We start from the raw sequence: 25,825 nt of genomic DNA, 5'->3' as shown, positions 1-25,825 counted from the left end.
CCAGCACCCAGGCTGTCGCTCTGCCCCCCAAGCCCTGGAGTGAAAGCTGAGGTTCCATCCCCTGTGTACCCCATCCTCTGGGTACCCCCATCCCTTGGGTAGCACTGTCCCCTGGCTGTCCCCATCCATTGGGTACCACCGTGCCATTGGTACCACCATCTCCTGGGTGCCATCACACCCTGGGTAGCACTGTCCCCTTGCTGTCCCCATCCTCTGAGCACTACCATGCCCTCAGAGCCACTGTCCCCTGAGGACCCCCCTCCCTGGGTGCTGCCGTGCCCAAGTTATCCCCACCCCCTGGGTACCACATTCCCCTGGAAACCTTCATCCCCTGGGGACCCCCATCCGCCTTGTCCCCTGAGTATCCACGTCCCCTGGGTGTCACCACACTCTGTGCAGCCCAGGGAGGGGCGAGCCGTGGATCCGGGGGGCGAGCGAGTGGCCAGGCCGAGCACCCCTCGGGGTTCCAGGACCGAGTTGCGGTGCCCGGGGCAGTGGGGGGGACACACAGCAGCGGCCCTTTAAGCCCGGGCATGATGGGATGTGTAGTCCGATGTGGGGGGGGGGGGGGGGGACGACACACGCCTGGGCGCAGGGCATGCTGGGAAAGAGGTGGGGTGGGACGGGCGGGTTGGGGTGCTGCGGGGGGGCACCCCAGCGAGCCCCCCGCGCCCCCAGTGCACGCTGCCCCCACCCCGGCCCCACGGTCCGCCCCTCAGCGGGGTCCGGCTCCAACCCCACAGCGGATCCCTGCCCCACAGCCCCACACCCCCGGGGGGCGCAGGGGCAGCGCCCACCCGCCGTGCGGGTGCTGGGTGCTCCATGGAGCCGCCGGGACTGGGTGCCCCCCCGGGCCGGGTGTCTGCCGCTGCACCGGGCCAGGCTGGGCACCCCGGGGTGCGGGTCTGGTCCCCACCCCGTGGGCACTGTCCCCACTCGCCGTGGGTGCCGGCCCCAGCTCCTCATGGGCACCATCTCCACCCCACCACGGGCACCGTCGCTGGGGCCCTGTGGGCACTGTCTCCAGCTCCACTTAGGTCCTGTCCCCAAACTCTGTGCACACTGTCCCCGATCCCCATTGTCACTCTCACTGCACTGTGGGCACCAACCCCAGCATCCGTGGGCACCATCTCCACCTCACCATGCTCACCAGCCCTGGGGCCCTGAGGGCACCTTCCCCAGCTACCTCTTGGGTGCCGTCCCCAACCTCGTGGGCACCCCGTTGTCACTGTCACAGCATTCCGGGGGACGCTGTCCCGATCCCTGTGGGCACCATCTCCACCCTGCTACGGGCACCGTTCCCAGGCCCCCGCGGGCACTGTCTCCAGATCCCCTCGAGTACCGACCCCAACACTGTGTCCACCATCCCCTGTCCCCGTTGTCACTGTCACGGCATCCTCGCGGCCACCGTGGGCACCGTCCCGCGTTCCCCACGCGCGCCACCTCCGCCCGGCCACGGGCACCGTCCCCACCCCCCTAAGTCCCCGTCCCTCTGGGTCGCCGTCCCGTGGGGTCCCCTCCCGGGGCCGCCCTCCCTCCCCGTCCCCACGCGGGGTCCGTGGGGCGGGCGCGGCGGGTGCAGGGAGCGGCTGCGGCCGGCGGAGGGGGCTGCGGCCGCGGCGGAGCGGGCGGGCGGGCGGCGCGGCGGGGCCGGGGGAGGAGCCAGGCGCCGTCGGCCGCCGCCGCCGCCGCTGCGTCCCGCTCCGCTCCGCGCCCCGCTCCGCTCCGCGCTCGCTGCCCGCCCCGCGCCCGCCGCCACCGCCGCCCAGGTACGGCCCGAGCGGGCCCCGCCGCCGGCCCCCGCCCGGCCCCGCCGCATCCCGGTTGTTTACCGCCGGCCGCGGCCCCCCCCGGGCGCCCCCGGCTGAGCCCGGGCGCAGTTCGGTGCGTGCAATTTGGTGGGGGGGGGGGTTGTCGGGGCGGAGGGGACCGGGAGCCGCGGGGAGCGGCGGGGAGCGGGGGGGTGGCCCCGTTCGAGCGCGCACCGGGAGGAAAAACACGGTAAACATTTTTGTTGCAAAAATCCGGGCGTTTCGCGTGGAGCGGGGGGGGGGGGGGCGCGTCCCCCCGTGGGCTGGGGGGGACCCGTGCGCCCCCCCGCTGCTGCAGCGGGGGGCTGCCCGCCGGGCACGGCCGCTGCCCACCGCCCGCCACGCCACGGCCAAGGGGGGCCCGGGGGGGGGCCGTGCACGGCGGGCAGCTCCCCCGCCCGCCTGCAGCGCCGTGGCCCCCCCCGGCCCCACGTCTGCTGCGTGGCCGTGGCGTGGCGGCGTGGCGGGCGGCCGTGGGCCCGGGCCGTGGCGGCGGCGTGGCTGTGCGGTGACGGGTGCGGGGCCGAGCCGCGGCGGGGCCGTGCCGTGGGCAGGTCGCGGGGCCGTGCCGTGGGCAGGCCGTCGCCGTGTCGTGGGGCGGGGGGGTTGGCCGTGGCCGCGCCGTGGAGAGGCCGTGAAAGGGCCGGGGAAGGGGGGCCGTGGCCGTGCCCCGTGGCCGTCCCCGCCCGCTCCCGCTCCCGCTCTGGCCGCGGCGGCAGGAATGCCTGCGATTTTTTAAAATTTTTTATTATTATTATTTTTTTGTGCGCTGGGAGCAGAGCGCGGGGGGGGGCGGCCGGCGGGAGGGGCGGTTCGGCCGCTCCCGGCCGGGGCGGGGACAGCGGGGGGCGTCCCCGGCGCGGGGGGGGCCCGGATCTGCACCCCGGAGCTGCCCCCGTCGAGCGGGGCTCGGGGCGTGGCGGGGGCTCCCCTCTCCACGACGTCCCACGAGGAGGCGGGGGGGGGGGGTGCGGACTGCAGCGTCCCCCCACCCCAACCCCGGGGGAGCCGGATCCTGCCCGGGGTGCAGTGGTCCCGGTGCCGCCGGCGGGGCGCAGGCTGCGGCCCTGGCCGGTGTCCGGTGCGTCCTTTCGTGCTAAGCGGGGAAACTGAGGCAGGTCAATCGGGCGCCGCGGCCAAGGTCACCCCGGGACCGGCCCGCCTTGCCCGGGCCTCCGGTTCGAGCTCCCCGCCGTCCCGGCCGAGCCGGCGGCACCGGCGCGACCTTCAGCCGCGGTCGCCGCCGTGACCCCGCGCCACGGGGCTGACACCGCCGGCAGTGGCGGGGGACCTGGGCTGCGCCTCACCCAGCCTGACCCCCGCGGGCTCCGGGGGCTCCATCGGGGCGGGGGGAACCGGGGCCGCTGTGAGGCGCGGGCAGGTCCCGGTGGAACCGGTTTGGGGGGGCTCCCCCGCCCGGGGTCTTGGCACAGGGTGGGAGCGCGGCGTATCCCCCCCCGCCGGCGCTGCCGTGCGACTGCGTGTGCCCCCCCCGCAATGCTCTCACACACCGGGGCAGCCACGCACCCCAGAACCAGTAGCGGGGGGTCCCCGGGTGGGGGTCTCCGCCTGACAACCCCCACCCGGCTGCGGCCGTGACCTTCGCGGGGCCGTGGCGTGGCAGCCCCGGGGGCGGGGTTCCGGGACACGGGAGGAACGGAGGGGGGAACCCGGTGTGGGCTCTACGGGCCGTGCACCCCCGGGGCCCCGCACCCCGTGAGCGCTGGGGGGGTCTGCGTCCGTACCCCCAATCCCTGTCCCCTCCCGGGGGGCGGCGGCTTCCCCCCCGCCCCGTCGCTCCTCGCCGCACCGCGCACTTTCCCGGGGCCACGAGCGCGGGTACCGGCAAAGCTCGGAGCAGCCCCGGGCCGGGGGGTCCCAGCCCGCGCCCCCCCGGCCCCACCGGACCCCGCGCAGCCGCCGGTGCGCGGTGGAGCGCGGGGGCGGGGCCGGACGCCTGGGTCCCCTTCCAGGCGGGGTGGGGGGAGCAGCAGGAGGAGGAGGAGGGGGGGATGCGGTGAAGGCGAAGGCGGGCGCGGGCAGGACGCCCGGGGCCCCGCGCAGGCTGGATGCGGCCGGTGGACGCAGCGGGGGCCGGGACGCCCCCCCGGGGCGGAGTCGCCCGGCGATGGCCCCGGCGCTGCGGACCGGCCAGGGGTCGGGCAGGGGTCAGGTGGCCGCGGTGACATTGCTGGGACCGTCCCCCGTGGCCCCTTCCCGGGGGGCGCGGGCACCCCCAGACAGGCTTGGTGCCGGTTCCAGCGCCCCAGCGGTGCTGCCGACCCTGGGTGCATTGTGGTGAGGTGGCGGCTGCGTCCCCCCTGCGAGTGGGGCCCCCGGGGATGGAACCCAGGAGCCGCCCCACCACCCTGGTGCACGTGAACTGGAGCCCCCGATTTAGAAACATCCCCATCCCCGTGCCAAGCTCCCAGCGCTGAGAATAGCTCCCCGGTGTCCCGGCACAGCCTCCCTGGGGACAGGGGCACCCTGTGGGGCTCAGAACCTGCAGCCACCCCCGTGAGCTGAGACTATAGGTGCCTGGCACATGCCACGTTCCCAAGGGACCCCTTTGGGTGTCCTTTGTGGCCAGGAGGAGTGGGGGCACGGGAACCCAGCTGTGTCCTGCTGCGCTGGCACAAGTGTCACCGTGCTGGGGAAGTGGAACCGCCGCTCTTCCTCTGCTGAGCAGCTCCCCACTGGCAGCCCTGGTGGGATGGGGAAACCAAAGGTGGCCAAGTGGGGCAGAGGGAGTGGATCCGGCAGTGCCGCCTTGTCGTGTCTACACACTTGGGCGCTGCGGGAAGGAGCAGCTGTCGTGGCCTCAGTTGGACTTAATGGCACTGGGAGTTTTGGGGTTCACGGTGGCTGTGGGGCTGGGTGGGGGTCGCAGTGCATGTCCCCATAACAGAAATCCAGGACCCATCAGAGGCGTGAGGCTGTGTCAGCTGTGGGTGCCCGGTCAGCACCAGGGCAGGTCACCGTCCCCGTGGCCTCCTGTCCTCTCCCGCCCTCACTCGGGTGCTGGTTTCCCGAGCCGCCAAGCCGTGGGGTGGCCAGGCCCATGGTGCCCATGTGCCCTGACTGCAGCGGACCCAGGCTCGGCCAGCTTGTGCCACGCACGGCCCTGGCACCGTGTGCGTGGGGAGGGGGCACCACACGGGTCCCCTGTGCCACAGGGTGGGCTGCCCTGATGTCAGGCCCATGGCATCCCCCGTGCTCGGGCTGCCCAGCTGCTGCACATGCCTGGGATTCCTGCAGCCTCCCGGCACAGTGGCCCCACCGCACGCTGCCACGCGTGCCCCACGGCACCGGGCACCCCACAGCACCAGGCATTGCATGGCACCGCGCACGGGGCGACATGCAGCGGGAAAGGTGTGGGGTGAGCGCAAGGACACATGTGACGCCAGGCGCAGCCACACATGTGGGCACCGGCACGTGCCAAGCACTGCCAGCTGTGCCATGGCAGGTGCCCCTGCGCCTGGTCACGCTGCCACGGCGTGGTGCTGCCAGCCGGCGCAGCCGGGGCTGCTCCGGCTGGGGCAGAGCGGTGTTGGTGCCGTGGTGCCCACCGTGCCCGCAGCCGCCGCACAACCCAGCATCGCCCCGGTGTCCGGCGGGTGTGGGACTGGCGGGTCTGCCCGCGGCACCCTGCCCCCAGCCCCTGCTAATCGCGCTAATTGGCACCCTGGCTAAAGCGCTTAGGCCTTCACCTCCCTGACCCAGATGGCCAGCTGGGTGAGGGGGAGGGGGCGCCTGGGACCCCCGGAGCCCATCTGTCCCCAGGGGCAGGGACACTGATGGATGTCCCCATGGGGCGTCCGTGGTACCCAGCACCCATGCCTGGCTGCAGCAAGGCAGCTTGTGCCTTCACAGGGGGGTGTCCCCCGGGCTGTGGTCCTCATCCCAGGGGGTCCCTGGGTGCAGTGTCACTGGGGAGCGGGGTGCTGGGTGCCCCCCATGGGGCAACATGGCTCCTGCTGCCAGCACAGCCCTGGACTTTGCCCCCAGGTTGTTTTCCATCGCCTGCAACCACCCGACTCAGCAGAAACGCTCCCCTGGGTGTGGGGCTGGGCTGGGGGGAGCGCAGGGTGGGGGCGCCCGCCGGCTGCCACCCGCCTCCCACCCAGCCCCGCACCTGGTCCCACGGGGTGGGGACACGCGGGTTGGGGTGCCGCTGGGCACGGGGGGTGCTGAGACCCGACCGCACTCATCACACACCTCGCAGGAGGAGGAGAGCCACCTCCCGCTTCTGTCTGTCTGTGTGTCTGTCTAGGCCGCCCCAGCACGGCCGGGATTCCTCGAGTGACGGTTCCTGGAGCGACACCGTGGGCTCAGCCGGGTGCTGGGTGCCGGCGATCCCGGGGGTGTCAGCGAGGGCTGACGGGGACGCTCACGGGCGAGACCCGACTTAGCGGCGCTGAGCCTTGGCTTTATCCCTAAGCCCCTCTAATTCGACACCGCTCGCCTGCCAGGCCGCCCCGACGGGGAAACTGAGGCAGCCGCGGCTGAGCCCACGCCACGCCGGGTTTCGGAGCGCCCGTGCCAGCTTCACCGCGGCGGCAGCGGCACCCCAGCCCCATCCGTGCGCCGAGCGGGTCGGGGCTCTGCTGGCGCGCGGGGTCCCAGGGGAAGGGGGGTGGGGGGCGGCGGGGGGGCCGGTGCCCGGCGGGGCCGCGCAGCCCTGGCGCGCTGCCAGTGCCTATACTTGGAAGTCTCCGCGCGCTGTTCCCATATGGAACAAACATTTGCTGCAGCCCCCGGCCGCACCGCCCCGGCTCTATAGGTACCGCCAGCGGCCGGCCCCAAAGACCAGCCTGGAGCTGCGGTGAGGAGCCCCAGGCCCCCCTGAACCCCCCAGGTGGGGAGGGGACACAGAGGTTGTGGGGTGCCCTGCGGCACCTCGGTTTCCCCGCAGAGGCTGGGGCAGGCGTTGATTCCCCCGGGTCATATGCGTGGGGGTCTGTGGGGACCCCTTGCATGACCCCCCCGTGCGTTGTGTGCTCACCGCGCAGCAAAGCGGGGGATGCTGCGCGCACCCATGGGTGCAGCATCCCTGAGCCCATCCCTGCACTGCGCGGGCATCCCCGGTTGGAGGGGGGCCAGGGGGCCGGGCAGGGGCACCCCGCGGTGTGGGGGTGCCGTGGGGGGGTGTGAGGCGCAGCCGAGCCCCAGCCGCTGCGTTTTAAATCCGCCGGAGGAATTTCTGCCGCGGCCAAGACAAACGTGACCTACTTTTCTGCCTGTCCCCGCACGGAGCGGAGGAGCCCGAGGGCCGGGCACGGTGCCCGGCGCAGCCCCACGGCCCCCCCGGCGCGGGCTGGGGGCCCCCGCACCCCCACACACCCCCGTGCCAGGGTGGGTCGCCGGGGGTTCACGGGGGACACTTGCAAATGGGGCCCCCCCCGGTTCTGCAGGGCGCTGCTGGTGGGTGCTGGGCACCCGTGGGGACTTGCAGGCTGAGGGGTGAGTGAGGGGGGGTCCGCTGGGGTCGTGCCTCGGTTTCTGCATCCCCGGGGTGTGCAGTGGGGGGGCAGTCAGTGCTCCCACGCCCTGGCCTCACGGTGCCGTTTCTTTGCTGCAGGAGAGGTCACAGAGGAGGGATCGCCCGGCGCCCCCCACCCCGTAAGTCTCCCCCCACCCACCAGCACGGGACACACACACACACACACACACACACACACACACACACATACATGAGGTGAACGCATCAGGGCTCAGCCTGACCCCAGGCGTGGCTTCCATGGGGTTCCCCCGCGCACCCCCATTCCTCCCATGTGTGCACGTGCTTCCCCACTTGCTCTCACACAGCCTTGCACACTTGTGCATGCTCACACACCCGTGCATGCTCTTGCACACCCTGCACATTCACACCCGTGCATGCTCTTGCACGCCCCGCACGCTCTCACACACCCATGCACATTCTTGCACACCCCACATGCTCTCATATACCCATGCACGCTCTTGCACACCCCTCATGCTCTCACACCTGTGCATGCTTTTACACGCCCCACACACTCTCACACACCCATGCATGCTCTTGCACACCCCGCACGCTCTCACACACCCATGCATGCTCTTGGACACCCTGCACACTCTCACACACTCCTGCGCACCCCGCACACTCTCACACACCCACACATGCTCTTGCATGCCCTGCACGCTCTCACACACCCGTGCACACTCTTGCACGCCCTGTATAATCTTCCCAAGCCCCGCATGCTGTTGCACACACCCTGCAGCCCTTTGCTCGCTCCATGTGGCCTTGCACACCCTGCGTGCTCTCGCCCAGCCCTGCTGGCTCCTGCACACTCTTCCCCCCTCCATGTGCGTTTGCCCAGCCCTGCACCAAAGTGTGAGCTCCAGGGGGGGCTCCCGGGGGTGCAGCCCTCGCCCCCCGCCCAGCAGGGCTCGGGGCTCAGCCGCCATTTGTCTCGGCAGGATCCGGCCCGGGATGCTGCGCGGAGCTGAGCACTGAGGCGGGCGCCATGGGGCGCGCGTCGTAGCCCCCCGCCGTGGCCCCCCCGCGCGTGGCACCGGTGGCGGAGCCCACTCGGTCGGTGCTGAGCGCTCCTTGATGGAATTGCGGTGAATGGAACAGAAGCCCAGCACCCTGGACCCGCTGTCGGAGCCAGAGGACACCCGGTGAGTCCCCGTGCCCGCGCTGGCACTGCCACCGTGGCCCCCTCCGCCCTCATGTCCCCCTGTGTCCCCGTGCCCTCTGTGTGCTGTTGTCCTGTGTGTCGCCATGCATCTCTGTATGGTCATGTACATGTCTGTGTCCCCGTGTCCCCGTGCATCTGCTTGTCCTGTGTGTCCCCATGTCCTGTGTGTCCCCATGCATGTCTGCATGGTTATGTATGTGTCTGTGCCCCCTGTGTCCCCGTGCATCCGCTTGTCCTGTGTGTCCCCATGTCCTCTGTGTCCCCATGCATGTCTGCATGGTCGTGTATGTGTCTGTGTCCCTGTGCATCCGCTTGTCCTGTGTGTCCCCATGCCCTGTGTGTCCCCGTGCATCCCTGTGTGGATGTGTCCATGTCCCTGCGTGGTCGTGGACGTGTCCGTGCCCCACGTGTCCTTGTGCATCCCCATGCCCAGTGTGTCCCCGTGTATCCCATCATGGACATGTCCATGTCCCCGTGCATCCCCATGTCCCAGGTGTCCCCTGTTCATCCCGTGTGTCCCCAAGCCCCAGGTGCCCCCCTGGGCTCCACGTACCGCCCACTCGTGCCCGTGTGTCCCCCCATCTCCCAGCCACCCCCGTTCCCCGCCCGGGGCCCCTCGGGCCACCCTGTCCCGGGGCTATTTCGGGAGGGCCACCCGCTCTCACGTGCCCGGGGGGAGCCAGCCCCGGGGTCACCTTGTGCGGGAGCTGGGACCCCCCCGCGCCGCGCCCCGGGTGCGGGTCCTTCCCCCCCTCCTGGCCGCAGGTGCCCATCCCCGTGGCGTCGGGTCCCCCCCCTCGGTTCCCCCGCCCACCCTGGGCGGCTCAGCCAATGAGCTGCTGCCGTGCGGGCGAGGCGCGGACCCCCGGCGCCAGCCATTGGCTGAGCCCCTGTGACGTCACTTCCCCGCTGAGCCAAAAGGACATTTTGTCTTTGACTGTAAATGAGCCCCTCCCCCACGGTCCCCCCTCCCCCCCCAGCCCTTCCCTGCCCATCCCCCACCCTCCACCCCTTTCCTTCCCTTCCCCCACCCACCACCCTTTCCCTTTCCCTCCCCCTCCCCCCCTTTCCCTGCCCCCCTTTCCCTCCCCTCCTTTCCCTCCCCTCCTCCCTTCCCTCCCCCACCCTGGCTCAGCCCCCCCGGGCGATACCGTGTCCCGTACTGGGGGTCCCCAAGGTTCCCCCCCCCCCCGCACCCATGCGTTTGTCCCCTGGCACCCCAATGCCAGACCCCACAGGTGGCATTGCCCTGTCCGGGACCCCTGCGGGAGGGGTCCCCACGTCCCGGGTGTGGGTGGGTGGGGTGCACGGGGGGGCCGTGGGGCACCGTCCCAGCCTGGCCCCCACCCCCCGCAGGTGGCTGGATGGCAAGCGCAAAAGAAAGAGCAGCCAATGTTTGGTGAAGAGCAGCATGTCAGGTACGGGATCCCCCCAGCACCCCTGGGTGCCCCATGGCCCTGCTGGGCACCCCCAGGTCCCCTGGGCACCCTGCATCGTCACCAGGACCTGCGGGCGCCACGTGTGCTGCCTGTACCCCGTGGGCACCCCACGTCTGTGCTGAGCATCGCGGGGTCCCCCGGGATCCCATGGGATCCCCATGTCCCTTCTGGGTCCCCCGGGATCCTCATGTCCCTGGTGGGTCCCCCAGGATCCTATGGGAACCCCGTGTCCCTGGTGGGTCCCCCAGGATCCCATGGGAACCCCATGTCCTTGGTGGGCTCCCTGAGATCCCCTGGGATCCTCACATCTCTGCTGGGTCCCATGGGCACCCCGTTTCCCTGGTGGGCACCCTAGGGTCCCCCGGGATCCCCATGTCCCTGCTGGGTCCCCCAGGATCTTGCGGGAACCCCATGTCCTTGGTGGGCACCCCGGGGTCCCCCGGGATCCCCATGTCCCTGCTGGGTCCCCCAGGATCCTGTGGGAACCCCATGTCCTTGGTGGGCACCCTGGGGTCCCCTGGGATCCTCACATCTCTGCTGGGTCCCATGGGCACCCCGTTTCGCTGGTGGGCACCCTGGGGTCCCCTGGGATCCTCACGTCTCTGCTGGGTCCCATGGGCACCCCGTTTCCCTGGTGGGCACCCTGGGGTCCCCCGGGATCCCCATGTCCCTGCTGGGTCCCCCAGGATCCCACAGGCACCCCATGCCCTGCTGGGCACCCCAGGGTCCCCCAGGATCCCTGTGTCCCTGCCGTGGCTGTGGGTCGGGCTGGGGCGGCGCTATCGGGGGCCGGCAGCACCCTGGGGTGGGAGATAAGGGGGGCCCGGCCGGGCGCTGCCCCCCAGCCCTGCCCCATTCCCCAGTGGGGAGCGGCCGGCGCCAGCAGGATCCTGCCGGGCAGGAGGAGGGGCCGCTGGAGGGACCCAGGCGTCCGGCTCCCAGCCCATCCCCCCTGCTCTGGGAGTTCCTGGGTCCCCTGCATCCAGCACCCACAGGGCTCCAGGGTGGGCTCTCAGGGCCCCCACACCTGCGTTCACTCCGTCCTGGGGGAGGCGCGGGGATCCTGGGGGTAGGGACCCCCCCCTGCATTGCGGGTGGTCTGTGCCTCAGTTTCCCTGCGAAGCTGGTGATATGGGGGTTTGGAGAGGGGCTGGTCCCCAGGCGGCTGGGCTGGGGGACCCCAGACAATGGCGGGGACAGTGGGCCATTGTGTGCCCGGGGGGGACGGGGATGCCCCCCCGCAGCCGGCTGGGGAGCCAGATAATGGGAGCTTTATTGCTGCGGGGGGCTCGGGCAGCCCCCCCCAGCCTTTAACCCTTCCTGTGCTGGTGCTGCCCACTGCGGGGTGGGGGGCAGCAGATGCTGCAGGGGGAAACTGAGGCACGGGGGGGGTTGCTGGGTGCAGCGGGGGTCCCTGACGGTGGCACCCCACAGGGTACATCCCTAGTTACCTGGACAAAGATGAACAGTGCGTGGTGTGCGGGGACAAAGCCACCGGCTACCACTACCGCTGCATCACCTGCGAGGGCTGCAAGGTGAGCGGGGCAGGGGGTGGGTGGGGGCGGGCGGGGGGCCTCACCGGGACTCACCACTCGTGTGTGTCCCCCCACCCAGGGCTTTTTCCGTCGGACCATCCAGAAGAACCTGCACCCCACCTACTCCTGCAAGTACGATGGCTGCTGCGTCATCGACAAGATCACCCGCAACCAGTGCCAGCTCTGCCGCTTCAAGAAGTGCATCTCCGTGGGCATGGCCATGGACCGTGAGTGCGGGGGGGCACGGGGGCACCCACTGCTGCTGCGGGGATGGGCCGGGCTCCCGGCAGCGCTGGCGGTGCCGTGGGAATGGGTTGGGACGGATCGGGATCCTGGCAGCGCTGGCAGTGCCATGGGAATGGGTTGGGATGGATCGGGATCCTGGCAGCGCTGGCGGTGCCGTGGGAATGGGTTGGGATGGATCGGGATCCTGGCAGCGCTGGCGGTGCCGTGGGAATGGGTTGGGACGGATCGGGATCCTGGCAGCGCTGGCGGTGCCGTGGGAATGGGTTGGGATGGATCGGGATCCTGGCAGCGCTGGCAGTGCCATGGGAATGGGTTGGGATGGATCGGGATCCTGGCAGCGCTGGCGGTGCCGTGGGAATGGGTTGGGATGGATCGGGATCACGGCAGTGCTGGCGGTGCCGTGGGAATGGGTTGGGATGGATCGGGATCCTGGCAGCGCTGGCGGTGCCGTGGGAATGGGTTGGGATGGATCGGGATCCTGGCAGCGCTGGCAGTGCCATGGGAATGGGTTGGGATGGATCGGGATCCTGGCAGCGCTGGCGGTGCCGTGGGAATGGGTTGGGATGGATCGGGATCACGGCAGTGCTGGTGATGCCATGGGGACGGGTTGGGATGTGTTGGAGTCCTGGCAATGTTGGCGGTGCCGTGGAAATGGGTTGGAATGGATCGGGATCCCGGCAGCGCTGGTGATGCCATGGGAATGGATCGGGATGTGTTGGGGTCCCAGCAGTGCTGGCGGTGCTGTGGGAATGGGTTGGGATGGATCGGGATCCTGGCAGCGCTGGCAGTGCCGTGGGAACGGGTTGGGATGGATTGGGATCCCGGCAGTGCTGGTGATGCCATGGGGACGGGTCGGGATGTGTTAGGGTCCAGGCAGCGCTGGCAATGCCATGGGAATGGGTTGGGATGGATTGGGGTCCTGGCAGCACTGGTGATGCCATGGGAATGGGTTGGGATGGACTGGGGTCCCGGCAGTGCTGGTGATGCCATGGGGACGGGTCGGGATGTGTTAGGGTCCAGGCAGCGCTGGCAATGCCATGGGAATGGGTTGGGATGGATTGGGGTCCTGGCAGCACTGGTGATGCCGTGGGAATGGGTTGGGATGGACTGGGGTCCCGGCAGTGCTGGTAATGCCATGGGGACGGGTTGGGATGTGTTGGAGTCCCGGCAGCGCTGGTGGTGCTGTGGGGATGCGTCAGGATGTGTCGAGGTCCTGGCAGCGCTGGTGATGCCATGGGGACGGGTCTGGATGTGTTGGGGTTCCAGCAGCGCTGGTAGCGCCATGGGGATGGGTTGGGATGCCCAGCAGGGCACTGGGGGGTCCCAGCTGATGGGGGGGTCTCCCGGCAGTGGTGCTGGATGATTCAAAGCGGGTAGCGAAGCGGAAGCTGATCGAGGAGAACCGGGAGCGGCGGCGCAAGGAGGAGATGATCAAGTCGCTTCAGCATCGCCCCAACCCCAGCGCGGAGGAGTGGGAGCTGATCCACGTGGTGACCGAGGCCCATCGCAGCACCAACGCCCAGGGCAACCACTGGAAGCAGAAGCGGAAATTCCTGGTGAGGGCACTGGGTGGGGGGAACCTCCCTCTGCCCCCCCAGACACCCACCCTGGCCACCCGCCCTGGCCGGTGGCCGCTGAGCACCCACATGCTCGGTGATGCATGGTGGGCAGCGCTCGTGGTGCCTTTGCACCGGGGGGGTTTGGGATGTCACCCGGTGTCCTTGAGCCTGTCACCCCCAGAAGGGTTAAGGGGTGAGCGGTGACCGAAGGGGACAGCTGTGGCCTGTCCTTGTCCCTGCGGTGGCACACAGCTCCCTCTCCTGGCTGCTGGCCCCTGCCAAGCCCTGATTCACTTTCCCCCCACCGCAATGAGGATCCCTGGGAGTGGGGGACACGGTCACACCGCACCCCCCAACCCCACCATGTGTCCCCGCAGCCCGACGACATCGGCCAGTCGCCCATGGCCTCCATGCCCGACGGGGACAAAGTCGACCTGGAGGCGTTCAGCGAGTTTACAAAAATCATCACCCCGGCCATCACCCGCGTGGTTGACTTTGCCAAAAAACTGCCCATGTTTTCGGAGGTACGGGGGGAGCCAGGGCAGGGGGGACACACGGCTGGGGCTGTAGCGATTCCCACCCCCCCTCACTGATGGTTTTCCCCCCCCAGCTGCCTTGCGAAGACCAGATCATCCTGCTGAAGGGCTGCTGCATGGAGATCATGTCGCTGCGGGCGGCCGTGCGCTACGACCCCGAGAGCGAGACGCTGACGCTCAGCGGGGAGATGGCCGTGAAGCGCGAGCAGCTCAAGAACGGCGGCCTCGGCGTCGTCTCCGATGCCATCTTCGACCTGGGCAAGTCCCTCTCTGCCTTCAACCTGGACGACACCGAGGTGGCCCTGCTCCAGGCTGTGCTGCTCATGTCCTCAGGTAGTGGCATCGGTGTTTGTCCCCGGGGCTGCTGGGGGGAGTGGGGTGGGCAGGTTGGTGCCAGGGGAGCCCTGGGGGGGTGTTGGGTGGGCAGCATGATGCCCAGAGCCCCCAGGCTCCTGGGGTGCAAGGGGTGGGCACCCTGATGCCTGGAGCACCCAGCATCCTGGGGATGTATTGAGTGGGCTCCCCAATACCCAGTGCCCTCAGCACCCTGGGGGTGCATTGGGTGGGGACCCTGGGGAAACTGTGCCCCACTGGCTTTGGGGGGGTACAGGGTGGGCACCCCAGTGCCTTGGGTACAAGGGATGGGCACCCTAATCCCCAGTGCTGTAGCAACCTGGGGGTGCACAAGGTGGGCACCCTAATCCTTGGTGCTGCAGCCTGGGGATGCAAGGGGTGAGCACCCTAATCCTTAATGCTGTAGCGGCTTGGGGGTGCAAAGGGTGGGCACCCTAATCCCTAATGCTGTAGCAGCCTGGGGGTACAAGGGGTGTGCACCCTAATCCTTAATGCTGTAGCAACTTGGGGGTGCAAGGGGTGAGCACCCTAATCCTTAATGCTGTAGCAGCTTGGGGGTGCAAGGGGTGAGCATCCTAATCCTTAATGCTGTAGCAGCCTGGGGGTACAAGGGGTGAGCACCCTAATCCTTAATGCTGTAGCAGCCTGGGGGTGCAAGGGGTGGGCACCCTAATCCTTAATGCTGTAGCAGCTTGGGGGTGCAAGGGGTGAGCATCCTAATCCTTAATGCTGTAGCAGCCTGGGGGTACAAGGGGTGAGCACCCTAATCCTTAATGCTGTAGCAGCCTGGGGGTGCAAGGGGTGGGCACCCTAATCCTTAATGCTGTAGCAGCCTGGGGCTGCAAGGGGTGAGCACCCTAATCCTTAATGCTGTAGCAGCTTGGGGGTGCAAGGGGTGGGCACCCTATCCTTAATGCTGTAGCAGCCTGGGGGTGCAAGGGGTGAGCACCCTAATCCTTAATGCTCTAGGAACTTGGGGGTGCAAGGGGTGGGCACCCCAATCCCCGGCACCCAGGACCATGGGGTGATCACCCCAACACCTGGGGGGTACCTACTCCAGGCAGCCATAGAATCACAGTCATTTTGGTTGGAAAAGACCCTTAAGCTCGAGTCCAACCATAACGTTAAATCTAGCACTAAGAACCTCCCCGCGCGGGGTGGGGGGATGAACCCCCAAACTCCCGGACGCCGAATTCTCTGTCCCCGCAGACCGGACAGGGCTGATCTGCGTGGAGAAGATCGAGAAGTGCCAGGAGACGTACCTGCTGGCCTTCGAGCACTACATCAACTATCGCAAACACAACATTCCCCACTTCTGGCCCAAGCTGCTGATGAAGGTGACGGATCTGCGGATGATCGGCGCCTGCCACGCCAGCCGCTTCCTGCACATGAAGGTGGAGTGTCCCACCGAGCTCTTCCCCCCCCTCTTCCTCGAGGTCTTCGAGGACCAGGAGGTGTAGGGCTGCCACCCCCCCTCGCCCCCTCCTCCTCCTCCTCCTCCTCCTCCTCTGCCCCCTCCCGGCCCCCCCAAATTTTTCTTACCCCTGCCCATGAGGGTGGGGGGGGGGCAGATGCTGCGCCCCAGGGTGGGGGGTCCCGCTGTGCCCCCTCCACCGGCCCCCCCCATCCCGCGCCCCAGGACTTGACGAATTTTGTTTGTTTGCACAGGGAAGGGCCCCGACGGTCGAGCGTTTCCTTTATTGTCCTTCTCTTCTTAGATTATTATTTTTTAAGCATTTATTTCCCTCCCTGAGAGGCTAAAATATTAAACTAACTGCACTTTGGAAGGAGAGAGGAGGAGGAGGAGGAGGAGGAGGAGGAAGAGCAGAGGAGAGGAGGGGGCTCTGGGCTGCACAGGGAGAGGCTGTCCCGGCCGGGGGGGCCACGGCCACATGCACTTTTGGCCGGGCAGCGGCATAGGGGCTGATGGGGGGGTGCCAGGACCCCCTCCCCATAGCGGGTTGGGGGGCACAGGGGGCGCAGCGGCGAGGGGGACCCCAGCCTGTTGGCCTTGGGGTCTGCCCCGGCTGGGGTGGCCCCCCCTGCACTCCCCCCCCACCCCCCAGTTAGGGGCCAGATTCGGGGCTTTGGTTTTCTCTTTATTTGGGCTGAGAGGAGATGATTTTGTGCCAAGCGCCGGCGGACGGTGGGCGCTGCAGGACACCGGGGGGGGCGGGGGGGCGTGAGGACCCAGCGCCACCACCCCCCCCACACACACCCCCACCTTTTCCGTTGTCCTTTTTTTTGTTGTTGTTCCCCCCCCTCCTTGCCCCACCTCGTCCTCGTGGGTTTATTTGTCGTGTCCGTCAGAAGTTGCAATGGCCCTGGGGGGGCCAGCGGGGGGGGGCAGCGAGTGCCCCCCCAGGACCCTGCACAGCCCCCACTGCACTACTGCCCCGGCCCCTCGGCAGCAGCACTTGGGGGGGATGGGGGGGGCTGCACCCCCCAACCGCCCCACTGCTCCCAGGGGGTGGGGGGGGGGGGCTGGGCTGTGATGGGGGCCCAAGGAGGGGGTCCCGGCTTGGCGGGGGGGGCAGGGCTGTGGCAGGGGCACCCGGGAATGGTTTTATCACCTTGTCCCCCCCCCCCCCCAATTTAGGTTTGTGAATTTTTTCTTACCTCAGGCGGAGGCCGAGGGGGGGCGCGGGCCGGGGGGGCGGCCGGCCGGGCGCAGCCTGCCGGGGCCCACCTAAGCTAATATATATATATATATAAATATATATAAAATATATAATTTTTGTAATTAAACAAAAAAAATCTTTTTACGGGTCGTTTAAAAGCAGAAAATCCCAACACGAGACACTTCCCCCCCCCCTTCCTGCTCCAGGGCACAGGGGGCCGGGCCGGGCCCCCCCCCGCCACACTCTGCCCCCCCTACCATTAGGGGTCATGCATGGGGACCCCTTGCAGCCGGGTCAGGGGGGGCTGTGACACCCATGGGTGCCCTCGTGGCTTTGGGGGGGGATGGGGATGGTCGTGATGCCCTCAGTGCCCCCCCCAGCAGGGCCAGCTTTGCACTTGGTGCAAAATGTCTTAAACTCTCGCCTTGGGTCTCCAGCATGGGGGGGGGGGTCCCCAGTGGGCACCGGGTTGTGCAATAGGAGCCGGTGCCGAGATAACGCCCACACTGGGGGGGGGGCGTAGGGTTTGGGGGTTCACCCCCCCCACTTCCAGAAGCACCGGTGCCCACGGTCACGCTCAGCCCTGCGTGCGCAGCACCGGCCTTAACGCAGGTGCCTTTGGGCTGGGGCTGCGGGCCCCCCGGCGCGGCGATGCCGGTGCCGTGCCGGTGCGATGGCTGCATGTGCCGGTGCCATGGCTGCATGTGCCGGTGCGATGGCCGCGGGTGCTGCGGCGATGCCCGTGCACCGCCGGTGTGTTCTTGTGCACAGCGCACGCCATGTGCGCCGGGGCAAGGCTGGCGCCGGGATGCGTCTTAAGCAGCGACCGAACCAGCGCCCCCCACAGCCGGGTTTGGTCCCCCCCGGGGTGGCAACGCGGTGCCCTGGGGTGGCTCATCCTGGGGGTGCAACCCGGCTCCCCCACCCACTTGCCAGCGCCCCCCCCCCCGCCCCCCCCTCGCACTCCCCCCGCACCCCCCGGGCCGCTCCCTCTCGTCTCTGTCTCACGTCGCCATCGCACGTCCAGGGGGGGCAGGACCGGTGCCCCCCATCCTCCGCCAAGCTCCCCCCGGGCCGTCCCCACGTCCCCGCGTCCCACGTCCCCGTGTCCCCTGTCCCCCCCACCCCCCCCAAGCACATACCTCATGGCTCCTGGAGCTGCACCCGCTCGCGGCCGCGTCGGCACGGCTCGGTGTCCCCCGACTATGCATGGTGCCGCGGTGGCGGCGGGGGCCGCGGCCGGCGGTGCTGAATGTAGGGCGCGGGACACGGGAGCCGGGGGGGTGGGGGGGGAAAAAAACCGCTGAGCTCCGTGACAATCACAGTCTGTGACGTGCGATTTTAAAACCCTTTTGTGTTTTGGTCAGGATTTTAAAGAAAGATATTTTTATGGTAATTGTTGCTGGTCTATTTTACTATATATTTATGTAATAAATATATGATGAAAAAGAAAAAAAAGATAACCAAACCCAACCAAACCCACCCACACAGCTCGGCTGGATCCGGCCTCTGCTTTCCACCGCTGGCTGCCGGAGTGGGGGGGGCCGGGAAAAGGGGGACCCCCCCCGGCGCTGCCAGCGGAGCCGTGGGGCTGGTACCCAACTTGGGGGGGATCCCAGCATCCTGGCACCCACCCCGGGTGAGTGATGGGTGCCGTGTGGTTCGTGCTGCCCCTCGAATGGGGGCTTGTGTGTCCCCCCCCCAGCCCATGGTGCTATGTACAGGGGTGGTGGGTGCGCGGGGGGGTCCCCGGGGTCCGTGGGGGCACTACTGGGCGTCGATGCGGAAGGAGAGCAGCTTCTCGGAGTGCAGGTTGTTGAGGGTGCGCAGGTCCGGCAGCTTCAGCAGCAGCTTGGTGAAGCGCGACGTCTCCGCCGGGTGCGTCTTCAGCACCAGGGCGCGCAGGGCGCGGATCAGCGTCTCCTGCAGCTGCTCCACCGATGCCGTGTCCTCCATCCCCGAGCGGTCTGCGGGGACGGGGGTGTCAGACGGTGACCCCCGCCCTGGCCACCAGACCCCTCCACACCGCCTCATCTCCCACCTGCCGAGACCAGGACGACGGCGGTGAAGAGCCCCAGCTCCTCGTCGCTGAGGTCCAGGGCGCTGAGCTTCTCGCTGAACTCGAACATGGAGCTGAGCAGGTCGCCCATGCCCATGCCCCACAGCTCCTCCAGGCTGTACTTCGTCCGGCTCATGAACGTCACGGTCTGCTCCTTCACGTCGAAGAGCGAGGCGAAGCGAACCATCAGCACCTGCGGCACACGCGGTGTTAGCGGGATGGGATGGAGCCGTCCTGCAGTGCCGTGGGCTACCGTGTGACGCCGTGGGCCACCGTGCAATGTTGCGCTGCGTGCCGCGGCTCCTGTGCTGTGGGGCACTGTGCGATGCCGGGTGGCATCCTGCAGTGCTGCGGGCTACCGTGCAATGCCCGTGGGCTACCGTGCAATGTCATGGGGCACCGTGCAATGCAGTGTTCTGTAACACAGCTCTGTGCCATGGGGCGCTGTGCAATGCTATGGGGCACAATGCCGTGGAGCACAACGCCATGGAACACAATGCCAGGCCATGGGGCACCATGCAGTGCCACAGGGTACAATGCCAGGCCATGGGGCACCATGCAGTGCCATGGGGTACAATGCCATGGAGCACAATGCCAGGCCACGGGGCACCATGCAGTGCCATGGGGTACAATGCCATGGAGCACCATGCAATGCCATGGGACACAATGCCATGGAGCACAATGCCATGCCATGGGGCACCATGCAATGCCATGGGGCACAATGCCATGGAGCACAATGCCAGGCCATGGGGTACAATGCCAGGCCATGGGGCACAATGCCATGGAGCACAATGCCGGGCCATGGGGCACCATGCAATGCTGTGGGACTTCATTATGGGCCATGGGGCACCGTGCAACACCATGGGGCACCATACAATGCTGTGGGACTTCATGCCAGGCCATGGGGCACCATGCAATGCCGTGGGACTTCATTCTGGGCCATGGAGCTCCATGCCAGTCCCCGGAGCACTGTGCCAGCCCATGGAGCACCATGCAATGCTGTAGGACTTCATACTGGACCGTGGGGCACCATGCAATGCTTGGGACTTCATTCTGGGCCATGGAGCTCCATGCCAGTCCCTGGAGCACTGTGCCAGCCCATGGAGCACCATGCAATGCTGTAGGACTTCATACTGGGCCGTGGGGCACCATGCAATGCCAGGGAGCACCGTGCCAGGACATGGAGCACCGCGCAATACGTGGGGCACCGTGCCCTCCGTCGAGCCCTTGTTGTCCCGGGACGTACCTCGAAGGTGCCAGCCTTGAGCAGGGTGACCTGGTCGTGCTGGGAGAGGGCCTGGAAGCCGGGAATGTGCTTGGCGAACTCGACCACCTCGCGGACGGCGGGCGTGAAGCTGAGCGAGAAATCCTCCCAGATCTCCTGCACCGAGCGCCCGCTGCGGCCGGGCGGGTGGCTGTTCATGGGGCAGGCCTGCGGGTGACGGCACGGCACAGCTCAGCACCGCGGGGCTCCCCGGCCCCGCCGCCGCCGCACGGACAAGGCGATTAGTGCGATTAAGCGGCTAAAAATACCCGGGGAATGGGAGCGGGAGCCCCCGGGCGCTCACCGGCAGGACGTCCTTGGTGCCGCGGGGCCAGGGGCAGCTCCGCGCCGGGGGCTCGGGGTAGGTGGGGGGGCAGAGCCGGGGTTCAGGGAGCCCGGGGGCCCATGCGGGGGGTGCATCCCAGCGGGGGAGGCCGTTCTCGCAGGGCGGGGGGGGTCCCAGCTTGTCGTGCGCATAGACGAAAATCTCCTTGTGTGCCTTGGCCACCTGCGCGATGACGTCCTCGGTGGCCCCCCCGGGGCTGGGCGAGCGGGGGGGCGTCAGCTGCTGGGGGAACTGGGAGAAGCAGGCGGGGGGGGCGAGCGGCGAGGGGCCGGGGGGCAGCGTGCGGCCCCCGCTTGGTGCTGGGCCCTCGGCGGGGCTGGGCATCCCCGGCAGGACGCTGCCCATTCCGCTCATGGCGTTCTGCATCTCCGCCAGCATCCGCTGCTTCTCCCGCTTGGGGATGCGCCCGAAGCGCACAGCTGGGGGGACACCGGGGTTAGCGGGCAGCACGGGCACACCGACCCCCCTGGCCCTGCGTGATGGGGGTCCAGGGGGAACATGGCTGCATCCCTACCCCCGGCTTGGGACACAGAGCCCTGAGCATGGGGGACCTGGTACTGGAGGGGACATAGAGCCCTGAGCATGCGGGACCCAGTCCTGGAGGGGACGTAGAGCCCTGAGCATGGGGGACCTGGTTCTGGAGGGGACATAGAACCCTGAGCATGGGGGGACCTGGTCCTGGAGGGGACGTAGAGCCCTGAGCATGCGGGACACGGCCCGGTCCTGGAGGGGACATAGAGCCCTGAGCATGGGGGGACCCAGTCCTGGAGGGCACAGAGAGCCCTGGAGCATAGGGGGACGTGGTCCTGGAGCAGACATAGAGCCCTGAGCATGCAGAAGGGACAAGGACACATTCTGTGGTGCACACATGGCACCCAGTGCAGGCAAGGAGACCCCAACTTCAGAGGGGACGTACAGCCCTGAGCACGGGGGGGACCCATCCTGGGAGGGGACATGCACCTGTGCCTACAGGGGATCCCATTCCCGGAGGGAATGCACAGCATGAACACGGGGTCCCCGGATTTGGGGGGCACCAGTGGGGCCAGGCTGAGCTCACCGTCACGGGACATGCCGACCAGCAGGCACTTCTTGAAGCGGCACTGCTGGCAGCGGTTGCGGTTGATGCGGACGATGGAGCAGTTCTCGTTCTTGAGGCACTTCTTGTACTGAATGTTCTGCTGGATGCTGCGGCGGAAGAAGCCCTGCGGGGTGGGGTGGGGTGGGGTCACTCGGGGCCCCCCCAGCACAGCAGGGGCTCAGCGCCACCCCAGCCCCATCCCGGGTACCTTGCAGCCCTCGCAGGCGTGGACGCCGTAGTGGAAGCCGGAGGCGACGTCCCCGCAGACCTTGCAAAGCAGCACCATCCCGTTCAGCTCTGCGGAGGGACGGGGGTGAGCGGGGTGCCCATCATAATGGGGGGGATACACACACATCAAATGCAGCCCCCGCCGCCTGCTCCACTCACTGGTGACGGTGCTGCCAGCTTTGCTGGGCGAGCTGCGGCGCCGCTCATCCACCGGGACCTGCTGCACCCCGGGGTAGTTCACCGAGGAGCCGTACAGCGAGGAGGAGGAAGAGGAGGAGGAGGATGAAGGGGAGCCGTCCTCACGGGGGGCCAGCGAGCCCCCGCCGTAGGCGCGGGAGTCCTGGAGGGAGCCGGTGGGCGACGGGGGAAAGTAGGTGGGGAAGGGCTGCGAGCCCGACTGGGAGCTGCTGTTGGAGCTGTCGCTGCAGAGCGAGACGGGGCTGGTGCGGTTGGGAGAGGAGCCGCTGGAGCCCACGTAGCTGATCACGCCGCCTGCGGGCAGAGCAGCGGGGCCACGTGTGAACCTCCTCGGGACGAGACCCCAAGAGGGGGTCACAGCCCCAGGGTGGATGGAGGGTCCCCAGGGAAGCACCTTGGACTCATCCCGGAACCGCGGCTGTTCCGCTGCGCCGCAGCCGCACGTGTGCCGCCCGCTCGGCGTCAGGCACCGCGCCGCCAGCCGCCACGGGGACCGGCCCCACGTGGGACGGGGACAGCTGGGCTGGCTGGGTGCGAGCCGGCTGGGGACACGGCGCCCCGGAAGCGCCCGCGGGAGGAATGTGGGCCAGGAACCCGCCGGAGGCGTCACCGGGATGTGACGAGCCCCGTGGCACAGCCCCACAGGAGCAGATGGAGCCCCACGGCAAAACATCCCCCATGGCACAGGGGGTGGTCACAGCGCAGCCCCCTCAGGTGGGGGATGCAGCCCCACTGCAGTGAGCTCTGCGTGGGGGGACCCCACAGAAGTGGGGGGCAGTGTGGGGGACATAAGCCCCGATGCTGCGCCCACAGCAGAAATCACAGCCCCCCCTAACCCCCACACCATGCACGGGGCACTGACTCGGGGACAGGACACGTGGAGGGTGACACTGGGGACACACGGGATCGCCGGGGCCATGTGTCTCCCGCCGCACACGGTGCCGCTGGCACCGATGCCGTGTGCCGGAGCCAGCCTGTCACCACCAATCACCAACCCCCACCCCCCGCCACTGAGCCACCTCCAAAACGGGTCACCGAATTGGGGACAGTGGGTCTTATATCACCCCCCCCCTCAAAACTGCAGCTCCCAGGGAGCACCAGCTGCTGGGACACCAAAATAGTGGGGGGATCCCCTGCCCCAAAGCACCGGGACCCCCCGGGGCTTTGGGGCGAGGGATCCCCCCAAGGGGTGGAACGAGGACACGGGGGCCATTCCCGACCGCAAAACAGCGGGAAACCCCTGGGGACCCCCATTAATCGGCCGCCCCGCAGCTCCCCCCGCACCCACCAGCAGCTCATGCGGCCTCACGCCGCCGCCCCACGTGCTCCAACCGCACGTGGCCTCCCTCGGCCCCGCCCCTTCACGCTTTGCCCCGCCCCTTCCACCCCATTGGCCCGTTTTGACGCTCCGCCCCTTTCTGGTTGCCCTGGAGATCATCACCCCCCCGGCGTTAGAAAGGGAGAGTGGAACGCTTCCGGGTGTGACGTCACGAGAGGGGCTGAATGATGTCATGAGGCGACCAATGGGCGGGGGCGGGGCGGGGCTGCGGGGAAAACAAACTCCGCACGTGGCAGCGGCGGGGAGGGGGACACGTGCCGGGGGGGGACACACGGTACCGCCTCCGTTCCCCCCCCCGCTCCGCCCCTCCCGGTGCGCGCCTCCGCCGCCCGCGGGCTGCCCGGTCCCCGCGGTCCCGGTGCGCGTCCCTCCGCTCTCGGTGCCCGGGACACCCCGGTCCCGCCGCGCTCCGGTGCCCGAGACACCCCGGTCTTGTCGCGTTCCGTTCCCGGTGCCCGGGACACCCCGGTCCCGCTGCGCGTCCCCCGGTCCCGGTGCCTGGGACACCCCGATCCCGGTCCTCACCCTTCCTACCCCCGCGTCCAGTGCGCCCCGGCGCTCAAGACTCCCCGGTGTCCGTCTCCATCCCTCCTGCCCCGGAGAGCGGAGCGCCCCGGTGCCGGTGTTCAAGTCGTCCCGGTGTCCAAGACGCCCCGGTGGCAGCGCGCATCGCTCCCTCCCGGGGACGCGCCGGCCCCGCTGCCCGATCTTTACTCCGCTATGCAGAACCGCCCGGTCCCGGTAGTAAAGATCCCCGTTCCGGAATGCGGTGCCGGTACGCATCCTGCCCGGTGGGGTGCACAAGACCCCCCCCGGTCCCGGTGTCCGACTCGCGGTCCCAACGCTGCACTCCCGATGCGCTGACCCCGACACCGCTCCGGTGCTGCCCGCCGCTCCCGGTGCCGCTGCCCGCCCGGTCCCGGCGGGGCACTGACCTGTGCTACCGGCTTCGGGGGCGGCCATTCTCGGGGAGGAGTGGGGGGGGCGGCTGTCCCGGCGCCGCCGAGCCTCCCGCTGCCAAAACCGCACCAAACGGGGCCGAGGCGAAGGGAGCCGCGCCGAGCCGTGCGTTCCGCCGCCCGGCAAGGGCTGTTGTGCGCCCGCCGCCCGCCCCGCCGCCCGCCCGGCACCGGCCGCGGCTGCGCACTGGGCCGCACGCGGCGCCGCCGCCTCCCCCATGTGATTCCCGGGGAGAGCCTCGTGCCCCAGTGACACACTTTCCGCCGCCGGGGAGCCCGGGCACAACGGGGACCCCTGCACCGGGGCCGCCTCCCAGCCCGCGGGGACCGGCACCGGCAGCCGGACCAGCACCGGGACCGGCCACTGCACCGGGGATGCCCCGCGCACAGCACAGGCATCCGTGTCACCCTGCATGGCACTGTCCTCTGCAACAAGGACACCCGGGTACCCCTGTCACCCAGCACATGGTCCCTGCGCTGGGAACACCCAAGTGTGACACCATCCCCTGCACTGGGGACACCTGTCACCCAGCACAGCCTGGGGAACCCTTGAACATGGCACAGTCCCCTGCACCAGGAACATCTTGGCACAGCGCTGGCACCCCTGTCACCTTCCCTGGCACTGTCCCCTGTACCAGGGACACCCGGGCACCCCTGTCACCCAGCACAGCGTGGTCCCTGCGCTGGGAATACCTGAGCATGGCACTGTCCCCTGCACTGGGGAGACCCATGCACAGCACTGGCACCATGAATGTCACTGTCCCCTGGGGACACCTGGACAACCCTTGTCACCCAGCACAGCATGAGCACACCTGAGCATGTCACTGTCCCTTGCACTGGGGACACCCAGGCAAAGTATGGCACCAGCACCACAGCCCCCCCTCCACCAGGGATGCCAATACATTGCACAGCAGTGGCACAGCCAGACCCCTACCCAACTGACCCAGCCCCCTCCCCAGTCCCTGCCTGTCCTCAGTGCCACCAGGCGATGCTGTGCCTGCGGCGGGTGCCCGGTGTGGCACGTGCCTGGCAGCCACGGCTAAGCCTGGCCGCGATCCCGGTGCTGCAGAGGCTGCAGCGACGTGCTGTGCCCAGCACCGCGGTGCCAGGGCAGAGTCACCCAGCAGATCTGGGTCATGGCGCAGGGGCCAGCCCAGCCCGGCAGTGCTGGGATCTCCATGGGTGCTCACAGCCCCAGAGGGTGAAAGGTTTTGGGGGTGCCAGCACTGCCCTGGGTGCCACGTGCTGGGAGCTGCCCTGGCCCGCAGCCAGGAGATGAAGGTGAAGAGAACGGATGTGCCAGCACCGGGAAATCCTCGGTGTTAAATCCCACGGGAGGGGAGGCCTCGGGCACCCTGGGTGTGCCGGGAGCTCGTGGGGTGCCTGAGGGTGCCCCAGAGCTCTGCACCCCAAGGAGACCCTGGCGCTATCCCCAGTGGGTTGTTCCTCAGCTGGGGACCCCCAGGGACATTCACTGGGTGCTGGGGCTGCTCACAGCTCACGGGTTGCCCTGGGGCACTGGGGGGTGGCAGGGACACCCTGTCACCCTGCAGGAAGTGCCCTCTCCCTGAGTCACTGGGCGGTTGCGCGG

General features: G+C 68.8%; 2 protein-coding genes across 3 annotated transcripts; one reads left to right on the top strand and one right to left on the bottom strand.

Annotated features, from left to right (window-relative positions):
• Positions 1-1,652: 1,652 nt before the first annotated feature.
• Positions 1,653-18,159, top strand: THRA (thyroid hormone receptor alpha). Of its 2 annotated transcripts, none has more exons than XM_065856440.2 (10): positions 1,653-1,769; positions 7,393-7,433; positions 8,250-8,453; positions 9,830-9,891; positions 11,347-11,447; positions 11,527-11,674; positions 13,044-13,249; positions 13,630-13,776; positions 13,863-14,121; positions 15,352-18,159. In XM_065856440.2, exons 3-10 carry the CDS (start codon positions 8,401-8,403, stop codon positions 15,600-15,602), a joined length of 1,227 nt encoding a protein of 408 aa, XP_065712512.1. In that variant the 5' UTR covers positions 1,653-1,769; positions 7,393-7,433; positions 8,250-8,400; the 3' UTR covers positions 15,603-18,159. The 2 variants fall into 2 exon arrangements, with proteins under 2 accessions (XP_065712512.1, XP_065712513.1); XM_065856441.2 differs by lacking the exon at positions 1,653-1,769 and adding an exon at positions 1,865-1,884.
• On the bottom strand, positions 18,148-24,368 carry NR1D1 (nuclear receptor subfamily 1 group D member 1). The gene is made up of 8 exons (XM_065856466.2): positions 24,211-24,368; positions 21,898-22,230; positions 21,719-21,807; positions 21,490-21,634; positions 20,391-20,851; positions 20,069-20,254; positions 18,805-19,015; positions 18,148-18,730 (listed from the first exon to the last, which is right to left on the bottom strand). The coding sequence occupies exons 1-8, from the start codon at positions 24,236-24,238 to the stop codon at positions 18,531-18,533; spliced, it is 1,653 nt and encodes a 550-aa protein (XP_065712538.2). The 5' UTR covers positions 24,239-24,368; the 3' UTR covers positions 18,148-18,530.
• Between the last annotated feature and the right edge of the window lie 1,457 nt (positions 24,369-25,825).

This window comes from Patagioenas fasciata, chromosome 22, assembly GCF_037038585.1.
Source record: "Patagioenas fasciata isolate bPatFas1 chromosome 22, bPatFas1.hap1, whole genome shotgun sequence".
Lineage (NCBI taxonomy): Eukaryota > Metazoa > Chordata > Aves > Columbiformes > Columbidae > Patagioenas > Patagioenas fasciata.
Note: the sequence above shows the minus strand (reverse complement) of the source record. Positions and strands in the feature narration are given on the sequence as shown.